The sequence below is a fragment of the Canis lupus genome, chromosome 15, assembly GCF_048164855.1.
Source record: "Canis lupus baileyi chromosome 15, mCanLup2.hap1, whole genome shotgun sequence".
Lineage (NCBI taxonomy): Eukaryota > Metazoa > Chordata > Mammalia > Carnivora > Canidae > Canis > Canis lupus.
In genome coordinates this window covers 36,444,100-36,458,911 of record NC_132852.1, presented here as the reverse complement: position 1 = coordinate 36,458,911, position 14,812 = coordinate 36,444,100, and the positions used below count along the sequence as shown (strand labels likewise).

At 42.4% G+C, this 14,812-nt stretch overlaps 1 protein-coding gene and 2 long non-coding RNA genes across 14 annotated transcripts in view; 2 read left to right on the top strand and 1 right to left on the bottom strand.

Annotated features, from left to right (window-relative positions):
* Positions 1-14,812, bottom strand: part of IDO2 (indoleamine 2,3-dioxygenase 2) — a 55,957-nt gene that overhangs the window by 10,449 nt on the left and 30,696 nt on the right. For all 12 annotated transcript variants that reach the window (XR_012007705.1, XR_012007706.1, XM_072776571.1 and 9 more), the window contains 3 exons: positions 14,289-14,303; positions 12,699-12,798; positions 11,239-11,356 (listed from right to left, as the gene is read on the bottom strand). Coding sequence is in view for 10 of the 12 variants with exons in the window: in XM_072776571.1 (XP_072632672.1) it covers positions 11,239-11,356; positions 12,699-12,798; positions 14,289-14,303 (233 nt within the window). In the remaining 2 variants the exon portion in view is untranslated. The remainder of the gene's footprint in view (positions 1-11,238; positions 11,357-12,698; positions 12,799-14,288; positions 14,304-14,812) is intronic.
* LOC140604890 (uncharacterized) overlaps positions 358-14,812 on the top strand; it is a 115,145-nt gene continuing 100,690 nt past the window's right edge. Inside the window, exon 1 of the long non-coding RNA XR_012007711.1 lies at positions 358-1,393. This is a non-coding gene — a long non-coding RNA (uncharacterized lncRNA). The remainder of the gene's footprint in view (positions 1,394-14,812) is intronic.
* Positions 1,405-13,228, top strand: LOC140604891 (uncharacterized). Its single transcript, XR_012007712.1, has 2 exons — positions 1,405-4,327; positions 4,511-13,228. It is a non-coding gene; the product is annotated as an uncharacterized lncRNA (long non-coding RNA).

Here is a 14,812-nt window from a genome sequence, read left to right as displayed (position 1 = left end):
GTGTTTATCAAGGTCCTAGATCCAAGGTTAAAAGTCAAATGTCAATTTCATTCCATAAACCAGCAATATATAGTCGGGAGCTAGTTAAATCAAAAGATACCATATTCACTAGAAAAAAATGTAAAAAGCAACTATGAAAAAACCAAAAGATATCAAAGTGTCTGACTTTGAATGAAATTAAAGAAAATTCAAGAAATTAAAGAAAAAATCTGTCTATGTTGATGGACAAGAAAACTCAGTATCAATATCAAAGAGAAGAAATGTATCTAAAAAAGAGTTCTCTATGTGGATAAATTTTAGTCAGCAGACAGCAACATGAAGGCATGATTTGGAGTGGCTTGCCCAACAACCTTAGTCGGTGTTTCTCTGCTATTCTCTGATTCTCCACACCCTTGATCATGAGACAGAAAGATCGCATATAATATCAGAATCATGATATTTTTCTCCAAATTAATGTATGGATTTAATGTAAAGTGAGCAAAATTTTTAACAGATTTTTTTTCAGTGCAATTTGAGAAAAGCTGATTCTAGCAGTTTACATGAAAGGCAAAGTGTTGAAAATAGTACAGGCACTCCTGGAAAAGCAGGCCAAGACAAGGGGGTTTTCTTCATTTGAAATGAGAAATACTATGAAGCTATAGTTCTTAAGACAAATGATATTCCTGCTGGGGAAGACAGACAATGAAAGAGAATAGAAAACCTGGTAACAGAGCCAGTCATTTCATAAAGTCTGATATAAGACAGTGACAATATTGCAGATTAAGGATTATTCAAAGAAAGTAAATTGAATTTATTTCCCATGTCGCATTACATATAGATAATGATTATGTGAATTAAGGACTAAAATGTAAGAGACAAAACAACAATTTCAGGAGAAAATGCAGGAAAATATACTTATGACCTATCACTATGAAACAAAATCTTAGGCAAGACTTCCTAAAACATAGACTTGGCAAAAGAAAGGATAGATACTTTGACTATGTTTAAATGTAAAAGTCCCACTTTCAAAAGTCCTAAGACAAACCACAATATTTGCAACGCACTAACTAACAAGAAGCAGGCCACCAGGATGTACAAAAAAACGTACAAAAAGATACGAGGCCATTACAAATATAAGGAAACATCCGCATTCACAAAAGGGACAAGAGTGGTGAGCAGCAACAAGCATGCACATGCTCACACGTGCACACGGAAGAGCCCTGCACTGGAATCAGAATGTAGGGATGAGGTCATCCTCACGGTAGAGTAACAGCTTTCCACTGTCTGCCCCACCAAGAACACTGGTTCAGACGATCACACACAGACAAGAGCGTCTTTGCGAACATCCAGGAATTGGTTTAAGTTCCAGCCCTCCCCTGAGCAACAAGATCGGGAACTGGATACATCGAAGAAGGTAAGAACATTTTGTTTTGCTCACATGGCTCAGTCCGCACGGCGGCGGCAGCAGCCCAGGGCCGAGAGGCTTTCTAGGGCTGATTTTTCCCGTGAGGGAAAAGGAGCGCATATGAGCGAGCGCCTGGTGTCCCCAGCTGTATAGGAATCCTGCCAAGCGGACCCGTTTCTTTCTCACCCCATCCAGAACGTGGAGGCATGCCACACAACTGGGGAGACCGGGTATGGGGAGGAGTTAGCAGCCTGCCACGTGGGGCTCTTGTGTGTGTGTGTGTGGGGGGGGCATTAAAGGGATGCAGATTATACCAATCACCTCACAGATCCTGTTAAGAAACCCTCCCGTGACATTCTGAGCATGCTTCCCCCGAAGATTATGTGGGACCCAGGAAATTTGCAAAAATCCCCTACACCTCGATAAGCAGAGCAGGACTAACTCCATTCTGTTCTGCACCGGCCACCTCCTGTGCCCCCACACGACCTGCTTATTGCTTAGGGCGCTGCCCCACCCTAGTCGAGCCCAGGGCACCCTAATCGGAAATCGGCTCAGTAATAGGCCAGCTCAAATGGATACTATAGGTAAAATGTAATTCAATCGGCCACCTGCATGTGGACCGACAGGACTGTGCAACTTTCTGCCTATCCCATGGGCCACTGGCCCCTATAAAGCTGCTAGGCCTCTTAGTCTCGGGGTCCAAGTCCCTGCTCCGCTGTGTCGGGTATACTTGGACCCAAGCTCGAGCTTGTAAATAAAGCCTCGTGTGTTTGCATCGCTGTCGGCTCCTTGGTGGTTTCTCGGATTCGCAATCTCGGGCACAATTACCCCAACTAGCACCGGGACCCCTCTGCTTGTAGTGTCTTCACCCACTCTGTGGCCAGCTCTGTGTGCACTCCTGTAGGCCGAAAGAGTGAGTTTTTACTGATGATTAGTGAGCTCATGCAGCAAACTGGTTGATTCTGTGGGATTGGGAGAAAGAGCACACATTTGAGTCTTGAACACTGCCCTAGGGAAGGCAAATGGAAGGCGGTCAGCCCCTGGCCTGGCTTTGCAGGATCAAGAGAAGGCACACACAATTAAAGCTGGGTGACAGGCACTGAGGAGGGCACTTGATGGGATGAACACTGGGTGTTATACATATAGTATAAGACAAATCGAACTCCAATAAAAAAAATATACAAAAATAAAATAAAATAAAACTTCTGCCACAAGAGGGGGCAAGTAGTATGGAGATGGCATATCCACAGCCTTCCGGAAAAGCCTCTGAATCCCTACCAGGGCTGATGGAAGGTATTTCCTTCCAATATTTGAAGAATACCTCTTCAAATATTTCTTGCAGCAATGCAAAGATTCACAGAACATTAAAAAAATCAAGGAAATATGACACTACCAAAGGAACAAAATAACTTTGTAGTTGATCCAAAAGAAATGCAGACCTATGATGTGCCTGATAAAATTAATTCAAAATATCTGTCTTAAGGGTGCTAAGTGAACTATAAGAAAACACAGAAAGACAAATCGAGAAAATCAAGAGAATGACACATGAACAAAATTAGAACTATAACAGAGAGATAAAAATCATCAAAAAGAACACACTACTAGGAAATATATTTTGGAGAATGACTCTGAACACCATTCAGAAAATACCAAGTAGAGAACCTACTGCTCTGTTAACATGGGGCTGGTAAGGTAGCAGAACCATGGTTCTGGTTTCTGGGTGTAATGTGGGCACATTTTAGCTAAGAAGGGCATTTCCTACAAGATGATGACACAGAGGCTCCAAGAACACACCCAAGTTATGCTCCCTCCTTTCCCTTCCATGGTGGCTTCTGAGTAGAGCAGGGAAAAAGGCACCAAGGACTCTACATCTTTTGCCCGGAGGGCCAACCACAGGTCCATTTAACACCTGGCCAGACACCTTCCAGTGTTTCTGTTGTTGTGTTCAGCAAAACACAAAATATCGTGGTCAAGCATCCTTCTCTTTTAAATCCAAGTGAATCTCTAGAGAAATATAACATCTGCTTCTGATTTGTTTACACTGATAATAATTTTTGTGTCAGAAGCATTATTTTTCTTTTGTTTGGAAAAACCTGAGGGAACTTGCTTTTAAATTTTTCAGGGGTAGGGATTTAGATTTTATATTGAGAAGTAGTATTTACACAAAGCAAAACCAGGAAAGCCTTGCTTTGGATCAGTGCTGTAAAACCACAAACACTGAATTACTGTAGTGTTTTGACCTTACATTAACAACATTCGTCCTGTCCCACTTGGAGAAGTAACAGCAGGTGCTGTGTTACCAACACCTGCGATGAAGCATTGTAGACGCATAATCGAACCATACATCTGATGCTCACGACCACTAAACTGTAACTTTTTCGTGTAATTACAACTGTCAAAGCCATATACTTCTGGATGTCTTATCATCATCTTAAGCATGACAGGTCTCAAAGCAAGTTCATCATCCTCCCTCAGAGCCCCCGTTTACTTTGAAAACAATCACCCCATCAGGCCGAACTCAATTCAGTCTTCCAAGTGGCACATCTTTGCCAGAGGCAACGTGATCTTTTCCAACCAGCTGTGAAATCACGTTCGCTTCCTGGGCACGTCCTCCTGCCTCTGATGGTACCTACCCTCTGCCAGTCCTTGGTCCCCACCCCTGATGTTGGTCTTGTTGGTCTTTTCTGTTGCTATGACGCTCTAGCCCCTTCCCCTTTTCCCAGACTTGGTAGCATTGTTGGCAGGCTGCAAGCCGCTCTATGCGCTTGGATGAAACCTGGGCTTAAATCTGAAGTGTCAGTCGGAGCCAATCAGACAGAAGGTGAATAGAAAAAAATGTATGAAACAGAAGGAAGAGTGTAAACAAGCCTTGAGGGTGAAGAAAGTTGTAGAGAGCAAGGTGGGGTCTCTCACGTCAAGCAGGGGCCTGTGCCAAGCAATGAGGTAGGCAGGTAAGGGTACTGCTCCTGGGAGGTGTCCTGGGGACCCAGGCCTGACCACACGCAGAACCAGAGGGGGTCTGCAGGAGCCCGAGACTGATTCAATCCCTTTATTACGGGAGGACCCGGGCAGCGAGCTGTCAGCCTCCTCAGACGTGACCCCTCTGTGTCTGACCACCCTAAAAAGGCAGCGGCTGCCAGGCTCTGGCGGTCCCTCTCCACGGTCTCCGACGGGAGATCCCCGAGGCCCTGCCCTGCGGGAACAGCAGAAGCACCAGGTGCCGGCCCGCCCCGGACCCACCGGACCGACTCTGGCTGTGGCCACTGCTTCTGCGACCTCGTTTGTCGTGTGACTTGCCTCCTGTTCGCTCTGCGTGCGCTGGAAGGAGCCGCGTTTAGTCACCTGGTGAGCTGCTGACTTTGGAATCTCGAACCTGCTCTATAATTATGATCGACTTTGCTTTATTACCGAATGAAGCTGACCTTGTGGAAAGACACAACTCGTGTGCACCTTGGGAACGTGCTCAGGACAAAAATTCTTTTTGGGAACTAAAATCTAGTATTAGAAAGAACAAGTGGTGTCAAATAAAGATGAATTGAAATTAAAATATTCTGGGCTCAGACCATGCTGAATGCTGCAGAAAGGATTAAAGATTTTGTTTGGCCTTTTCTTTAGAATAATGGGGGCAGCCCGGGGGGCTCAGCGGTTTAGCACCGCCTTCAGCCCAGGGCCTGATCCTGGGGACCGGGGATCCAGTCGCGCATCAGGCTCCCTGCAGGGAGCCTGCTTCTCCCTCTGCCTGTGTCTCTGCCTCTCTCTGTCTCTCTCTCTGTCTCTCACGAATAAATAAAATCTTAAAAAAGAAGAAGAAGAAGAAGAAGAAAAGAAGAAGAAGAAGAAGAAGAAGAAGAAGGAGAAGGAGAAGGAGAAGGAGAAGGAGAAGAAGAAGGAGAAGAAGAAGGAGAAGAAGAAGAATGGATAAACTAGTGCATGCAATAGGAATGTAATGTGATGGGCATATGTAATTTAAAATTTTCTAGTGGTCATATTTCAAAAGGTAAAAAAAGCTGGCAAAATTAATACCAATATTACATTTTAGCTAACTCACAATAATCCAGAATATTTTCATTTCAAAAGATAATATAAAAACTATTAATAAGTTTTTAGTAATAAATTTTTGAAATTTTCTGTATATGCTTACAAACTTAAGATTTATTTTACGCTTGGGGCACCTATGTAGCTCAGTTGGTTAAGCCACTGACTTTTGATTTCAACCTCAGGCCCTGATCTCAGGGTCGTGAAATCAATCCCAGAGTCCAGCTTCCCACTAATTGCAGAGTCTGCTTATCCTTTTCCCTCTGCTCTTCCCCAAGCGCTCTCTCTCTCTCTCTCTCTCTCCAACAGATAAGTAAGTAAAATATTTTAAACATTTATTTTAAGCTTACTACATTTCAATTTGGATGCTTAATTTTCAACAATTAAGTTGAAAACTGAAAATATGACCTATTCCATAGTATAGCTGTGTTTAACAAAAAACTATTTTACATTGATTCTATTTTTAATTTCAATTTCATTTGTTTAAACAGGATTCAAATTTAGTTCCCCAGTCACACTGATCACATTTCAAGTGTTCAATAGCCACATGTGGCTAGAGGCTACCTTACTGCAATGTGCCAGGAGAGAAGAGTTTGAGGAGTAAGGGCCTACACTTCAGGCTTCTGTGTAGAGAATGAATTAGACTAGGTAAAGGGCAGATGAGAGACAGGATGGGAAAGGTCACTGCAGAGTCCTGGCAAGTGATAATGAGAGCCAGTTCCAGAGCAATTGATGGAAACAGAGATAAAGGAAAGGATGCAAACGATACTCTAGAAAGAGACTTTCATTTGGGGGCAATAGGGTACTATCTCACTTGGACTTATCCTTCCACTAAAAACAATCTGAAAAGAGGGATAAGAGAAGCAAACATCTTAAAGGCATCAAGAAGCTGAAGAAATAGCAAGGAACTGCCAAGCAAAAATTTAAGGGAAAGCGGGAACCTAGGAAGGGAGACAGAAAATTAGAGTGGCAAAAGCATTTTTCCCTGAAGGCATTTGCCAATCCAGGTACACCTGGGCTTGGTTTTGGTGGCTTCTCTGTATGATATGGGCCATTAGTAAGACCCTGATCCCAGCCATAGTGAGGAATTTTACAGGATACCCTGCTCATATTAATCTGGGGATCCCAACTGCCTATATCTTAATATCACTGTGCATCTAGCTGCCACCCCCCTGTTGCTTGCCCTAGGAGACAAAATTGGGGGTATCTTGGCATTGTTTTTTTTTTTTTTTTTTGCACATTTTCAGCCCAAGTTTAATTCCCTGATTAGTACATGGGCCCTCACTTGCTGAGCTTGTCAAGATGGTCCAGAATTTTAATGTCCCCAAGAACCAGGAAGAATTGAATACAAATATTTCTTTACCCCAGTTTCAAAAGACTGCCTACAAACAATGTTTCAAGGACAATGAACAATACCTAGGGGAAAAAAAGGCAAAAAAAGCAATCGCAGACACAAGAAAACATGACAGCCAGCAATGAGAATCAATAGTAAAAAAGAAATAACAAGAAGGAAACAGAATCAAGTTTCCAATATTAGAATCATCACATACAAATTATAAAATGGATACACATAGTATGTTGGAGAAAAACAAAGGCAAGCTTGAAAATGTCTACAAGGAACGAAAATTGTAAAAAATTAACAGGTTAGAAATTAATAAAATATGTTTTGGAAAGGAGACAATAAAATAACCTATTTGACATATGTATTTGGCAGCAGATCAGAAGCTGCTGAAAACTAATTAATTAGATCATAAGAATTAATCCAGAATGAAGCACAGAGAAATAAAGAGATGAGGAAAAAACAGCAAGACGTTAAGAGAATGGAGGATAGTGGACCAAGGTCTAACTTTAATCACAGTTGCAGTAGGATGACAGAGGACAGTGAGGTCCTGTCCCATCGTATCCTACAACCTTTGAGGATTTAATGGATGAGGACTTTCCAGAATGATGAATCATATCAATTAAAGAAGCATAATGAAGCCTACATGTCATAAACAGAACAACAGAAAGACTGACCCATAAAGAAAAAGTCACAAACAGACAAGAAAAAGATAGGTTAGGTTGCCCCAAACAAGTAACAGACTGACATGTAGTTTCCCAATAGTGACAACAGAAGCCAAAAGATGTTGGACTTATCTACTCAACATCTAAAAGAATATAGCTGTTAGCAAAAATATTCTAAAGGAATGGGAGTGAAACGGCAATTTGCAGATGAGAGAGTTTGCCAGCAGCAGGTCTTCACTAGAGGAAATCTTTGTGGTAAAAGAAATGTGCGTAATGGACTGATGGGCAAGACAAAAAGTTATTAATATGTAAGCAAATCTGAGTGAATTTTGACCATATGCAATAATAATTATCATTGTAGATTTTTGGATATTTTTGATGTGTGATGTGCAATGTATATTCTCTCTTGTTTGCCTTAAAACATCTTCTGCAAAGACTTATGGAACTATTTATTATATTTGGGTTTTTGTAGGCATGCTTCTAGATTTGATGCACTGACATAATAAAATTGGACTTACGGTAAAATATGGTGGCTCAGGTGACTAGGGTATACTCAGGTTATTGTGTGTAACCAATCCACGAGTGAAGACAACTTTAGAAATATTATCCCATGGTATTTAGTAGAGAAGAATTCCAGTGTTAATTCTTTTCCAATTGGTTTTATTTTTTAGTTTATTTTTTCAAAGGTTAAGGACCATTTTTATTACTAGCAGGCTTTTATCACCAGTAGGCTGTTCTGACTGTAATTACCTCCTTCAGACCAAACAGGATATTCAGGAGCCTTTATCACAAATTCTTTTATACAAATGTTAAAAATGCTTTCAACAAATCTAAGAGTGTTCTAATCACACACCACTTTTAAACTTCTATTTAAGATAACAAAAATGAAAACAAGAACTGTGTTTCCAATTGGTTTTAGACAAAATAAATTTTCAAATCAGGAAGAAAAATTCTTTAGACAGAATTAAGTGGGCCAATTGTCAGATGGAAATAGTAGCAGAGGTTTACCATTTAGCACTGATTCACTGATTAAGAATCCTGCTTTAAACACATATCAAAGTGTTACAAGGAAACAGTTTGACTCCCTGTTATACTATTTAAAGGAAAAATTCTTACAAAACCAGTCAGTCAAGGAGAAGCTAGAAATTGTGTTGATTCAGAAGGAAATACAAAGCAAAAATCTCCATGGTTTCTTGGAGAGAAATTTATCCCTCAGCTTTTCTAAGGAGGAAATTAATTCTTAAAAACAAGAGCTGTAAAGAAACATGCCAGAAGTCACGCCAGTGTAATCTGGATGCTTGGAAATCCGAACATATTTTAGTCTTCCAGCTGAGCACAACACTCAGAGCTGGTTGAGTTCTCTACAAATCACCAAGAAAAGGGAAGCTGGCCATGGATTCTGCCGGTGCACAGTGCTGACATGCAGCAAGCAGTGCATGGTGAGGTGGGCACAGTCTATCTGTGTGGTGCTGTTACGGACTTCTGCCTTAAGAAGAGTCAGGCTATGAAAACAGAGTAATCTGGTTTTATTTCCCAACCCGTGCTGAGGACTTATGTAAGGTAGAAGTCACATGTGGGCTGAGCAAAGGCCTAGTGACAGCATGTGGTCCTCAGAAAAGCAAACTGCAGCCTTACAATAAAGAGTACCTTCTCTTCTGCCATGGGCATGTTTTCAGGCTATCCTGCCTAGCAGTGAGATATTTAGGGAGGAAGGAAGTACAGCACACAACTCTTGCTAAAGTTAAGCTCAAAAAGAAATAATTTTTTGGTGAGCTCCATCTGGTTGGAAAAAGCAGGGGAAGCTCTATTGATCTTGCAGAAAAAAGTCATTAACTATAAGCCAGACACAGTGACTAAGAAATTTGTGTGATTCTGTGAAACTTGCAGAGTCTAGTATTTGTCATTTTTATAATTTCATTTTTCTGTTTACTATAGCTGCAAAACAAACCACTCGAAAGCTAGTGGCATAAAACAGCCAGTATATTACACTTGTGGCCTCTGTGGGTTAGAAATTTGGACAGAACACAGAGGATGGCTTTTATCTGCTTCGTAGTGTTTGGGTCCTAAGGTGGGAAGATTTGAAGACAGGATGATCTGAAGTTGGGAACTTGGAATCATCCAAGGGGGCTCATTCACTTCTGGGCCAGGAGCCAACTGGAGCGCCTACATTTGGGCTCCCTGTGTGGTCTGACAGCCTCATTCACAGCATGGTGGCCTCAGAGTGCGTTGTATTTTTATGTGGTGACTCAGTATCCAGGGTGGCGGTTGAATCACCTTCTCTAGCCTTGCCCAAGAACCCATGCAGGGTCACTTCTACCACATGTTATTGATTATAGGCATGTCACCAGCCCACCAACATCACAAGCAAGGACACAGACCACAGGCATGTCAAAGGAGCACTGTAAAGGAGTCTATGGCATGGAAGATGCTGTGGCTCTCTTTGGAAAATGCAGTCGATGCATTCATCTATTTCATTGCAGTGACCGCAGGTAAAACCTTTAAAATAAATTATGTCTGTGTGCAATAATTTGCCTTTCAGGAAAACAAAGCAAGTAGCCCTGGTACCTCCCCAGGCCATCAGACTCCTTGCAGAGGATAATCAAGAGAGTGCTGGTGCTGGCCTGGGCTGAAGAAAAGAGCTCTAGGAAGCCTGCGATGGACATGGCTGTGCCATCTCACTGCCGCAGGCACTGTGACAGGCACGCAGGTCTCCCATGAGCTTCTAGACTACTTGTTTTCACTCATTCATTTGTCCTGGTCTTGCTATCCTGAGTAATAAACTCAGGGTCACTCGGCAAGGTGAAAATCCACGTCACTCACTTTGGAGAGCTTGTTTGGCAAGAGACCTACTGATGTGATCAGGAGGGCTTTAAAATTAAAATTCAGGGAAATAGAGGAAATGTGATTCTGAAATATAAAACAGGAAGTTGAAAATAATGTATTATGCCTATGATACTGTGACTGTGCTGTGACTTCAGATGGACTTCCACTAGTGCAGAGTCTGAGATGACAAGTAAATTTACTCCTTTAATAATAGGCAGTAAAGCTGGGCACCACCTGATGTTCCCCCTTGCTCCTTCCCTTCCTCCCTCCTGTCCTGTTTCCCAGAAACCTCTCCTTTCCTGGACTCCCTCCATCTGTCAGTGAGGAAAGATTCAGGGAAACTGATACTTATTTTATTATCCCTGGTTAAACAGATCACACCCCTCTCCCACACCTTCCTTAAATACACACTAGTTACATTTTCCAAATGCTTGCGATAGAGGAAGTTGAAGAACTACAGTCATCAGAACAATATATGATCAAACAAAGGGAGGGTGGGCCACATAACTGACCACACCATGATAACATCCCTAAACTAGACCCAGAGGAGGAGCACTGGAAATGCCCTCAGATAAGGCCCAAAGCCAAGGTCCAGCATCTCAGGTCCCACTTAAGAACAAAGACTAAAAGAAGCTTTAGAGAGTGTAAGGATACACTCCCTCATGCCCTAATTCCACCCTTGCAGTAACCTTGGATAGAGGCTGTACCACCAGTATTGTGTGCTCCACCTCTCCCTCCCCAGTTTCATGCAAGACCGCCACATGCAAAGAAATACATGGCCAATGAGAAGTGGAAGCCATCGAATCACAAGAGAATATAAAGAAGGATAAAACCAGAAGAAAATCTCTGCAGAGAGATCATTTTCCAGTAGCATGAATAGCAGTTGGTGGCCTTAAAAAAAAGCTAATGCACCAGCACCATCTTGTGGATGTCGCCAAACCTCCGGGCCCTTTTGTCCCAGGCAGAGCCCTCAGTCTTCAAGAGCCTCTTACTGTGCATTTGTCCTAAGGTTCTGGTGATGTCCTGAATGGAGAGTCTCAGTTGCTGCAGGGCTCGGAGCAGGGAGTTGTCGCTGTGCTGCAGGATGGCATTCACGGCCTGAACAAGTGCCTGAAGAGGAGATTCGTTTCACTCAGTTCATTAGCATTCAGTCTGTTGAGAGGGAGTGAGCAGCAGTGCTGTGGGAACCTGGAGGAAGGGGCCCCTCTGACTGCTGGACTGCTTGGCAGGGCTCCCTGACGGGGCCATTCCTGCCCTAGAGGGGCTGTGAGGTCTTCTTGAGAGCCAGAATCTCCTTAATCCATAGTTAAGTCTTTCTGGATCTTTCCCATTGGCTGCTACTTCTTGTAACTCTCAAGGGCATAACCATATCCATTTTGTTCCTTTTGTATTTATCTCACATTATGATCATTTCTACTTCTACTCGTTCTTCCTGTGATCTTGAACTAGGGCACTCTCACTCCTGAGTGCTGGTGTACATAAAATCAGATTCTGTAGATTCCTTAGCGTCAGAGCCTCCTCCACCAGGAAGCCTTCCTTGTCTCTGGAGGTCTCCAGGTTACTGAAGCTGTATTTGGGATACTTTACTCTGTAGCTCTCAATGAACTAAACACAAGAATGAGAAGTAAAGTAACCATATAGTTTCAATTTTGAGAGGGAAAGAGGGATGCTAAAAGAATTGTACCACAATCTGGTCACTCTCCTAAGGACTCAGAAAACGCTCAAAGTATGCTTACTTGGGAAGGCAGCAGTGAGGAAAGACATAGATCTCACTTAAATATCTTTGCGCAAGGCACAAAATCTCTAGTGGATCACCTGCCACTCCACCTTCCTTTTCCTTTGCTTTACACCTGACCTTTCAGGTACCAGCCTGACCCCAGTAGGAATTCAAGTTTGTAACACCCTGGGGCTAGGAAATCTCAATGAAGATTCATTGTCCTCTGAGGCTTTGCAAAAACAGTTCTCTGGGGCAGGAATACTACTCCCCACCCCTCATTCCCACCTCCTGTTTAGGTCCTGTACTTCACGGGGATTTTAGCTTCAGCTCCCATTTTCCTTTGCCTGACCCTGCAATCTTTTCATGAAACACTGCCTTTGTTGTTGTTGTTGTTACCCTATACATCATCAGTCTATCTTCCTTCACTGCATGGTGATCTGCAGAGGCCAGAACAGTGCCTTTCTTGTTCCCCCAGACATTCTTACTCAGAACTAGGCTTGTCTGTTGAATGGATGAACAGTCATTCCAAGTTCCACGGTAGTTGAGAAACAGGAGTTATCTCTGTGGGTGGGCTAGTACTCAGACCTCTTTTCTCAGACATAAACCAAATAGGACAAGGCCTGTGCTCATCTATATTGATTAGTTCACCATAGGGAAAGGGACTTGGTGGGAAGTAAAGCTCACGCGAATAACTCATTATGTTAAAAAAAAAAAAAAGTGTTCTGAAGAAAATACCATAATCCCAGGTACTGCAGCTTTCTCCACCAAAACAGTCACCAGTATAAAGCCACGCAGGCTCTCTCCCCCAGGAAGTGAGACAATGATGTCCAAGTTCCTTGGAAAGGAAATGACCACATGGTTAGTGAGGTTTGGTCACTGTGACGCACATTGTCCATAGGCCACTCAGAGTCTGACACCTGCGAGAGCAAGGGGACTCTGAAAGAAACCCTCTGGTCTCCAAAGAACAGACCTGAGGAGGAGCATCCACCTCCAGCCATGTTCAGGAATGAAAGAGAGCAGATCTATTCCAGCCCACATTCACCAGACCTGAGGACTCTAAGTCTAGCATGGCCCTGATTGTCCTAGTTCATAATCCCTGCAGGTCGGCTGAAGCGTTAAGTGAGCAGGTACTTCTGATCCTCCACAAGGCCAATCTGGGGCCCATCACACCATTCCTGTCAGGAGCAGAGAGTCTTAGAGCTGTAGTGACCACAGAGAGTAGCTAATTCCATACTCCTGTTTTAAATATGAAACTATGACCCAAAGAAGCAAAATGGTTTCCCCAGAGTCATGCGGCTGATTAGTTACAGGAAGAGGGCAGGACTATATCATAATTCAGGCTCGTGCTTTTTCTCATCAGTGACTTCCCCCACCCCCCAAGTGCTGTATTAGAATAGAAGGAAGCAGGAAGACTGTTAGGCAAGGATCAATTTTAAATGACCAGTTATCACATAGATTCAAAGATCCCGGAAGTCAATCCAGTCTATAAAACCTAAAATCTCACCCCATAAATCACTTCTGCCTCTAACATTTTAAGCATGACAAGAGATGAAAAACAAACACAAAGGAAAAATAAGTCAGGAACTCCATTGTGCAGCAGAGTTACACTAGTGTGGAAAGTGGTGTCTTTACCCTTCCACCTTTTGTCTTCTGATCTACAGCTATTACACTGAACCCCTTCTGGGGCTGAGGTTTGGCAATGGGAGTGAAAATGCCAATTTAGAGGCTAATTTTGCTCTCTGGGGAAAGAGGAGACTACAGATGTCTGGACCAGACCTGTCCCACAAGCTCTAGTCTTTTTCTCTTTCTTTCTTTTTCTTCCTTTCTTTCTTCCTTTCTTCCTTTCTTCCTTTCTTCCTTCCTTCCTTCCTTCCTTCCTTCCTTCCTTCCTTCCTTCCTTCCTTCCTCTTTCTTTCCTTTCCTTTCCTTTCCTTTCCTTTCCTTTCCTTTCCTTTCCTTTCCTTTCCTTTCTTTCCTTTCCTTTCTTTTCTTCTTTTCTTTTCTTTTTTCTTTCTTTTCTCCTTCCTTCCTTCCTTCCTTCCTTCCTTCCTTCCTTCCTTCCTTCCTTCCTGTATTGCACTTTACTTGTTTCATTACACCCAGATTGGAAAATATAGTAAAGAAAGTTGTTAATCCCTTAATCCTTATAAAGCAGAGGCACCACTGTTAATTTTTGGACTGTTATTTTTGGCACATTTCCTTCCAGTCTTTTTTTCAGGCATTTTTAGATAGTTTAGATACTACATATAAAATTTGGTACACTTTCTTTTTGGTGTATTTGTAAGCTTTTAGTTAGTATGGATTCTAAAGTTTCTGAGAACTTACCTGATTTCCAGGGATCTAATCAAATTTCAGTATTGATGGCCACAAAGAGAAAAAGAAAACAAAAGAACAAATCAGCTTGTAAACCAGATGTGCCTTTTGTAGTCCCATACACACATACTTTTGTGTGCAAATGCACCTGCAGCACGCATACATCCATGCACACATTCATTTTTCTCCTATTAATTTCTCTCACATCAATTTCATTATCAGACCAACCAAAGAACCTAGAAAGGAAGAAGGGAGAAGTTTTCCTGTCTTGTAAGACCTCTCTTTCCTCTTCATGTGACAAAGAGTGAGCTAAATCCCAACTCATACATAAGCCCTAGACCATTTAGCCTGTGGCCATCATCATAAATTATCTTCTTCCTCTTACAGATTTGTAATTGGCACAAACCCACATTTCTGTTATGACTCTTCTACTCTTACTCACCTTTAGCTCATACTATATATCAAGTTTTACCCCCTCACCGATCTGTTCCTGATTTTTAAAGACTGTACTGATATCGGTTCTTTGAAATTCTTAT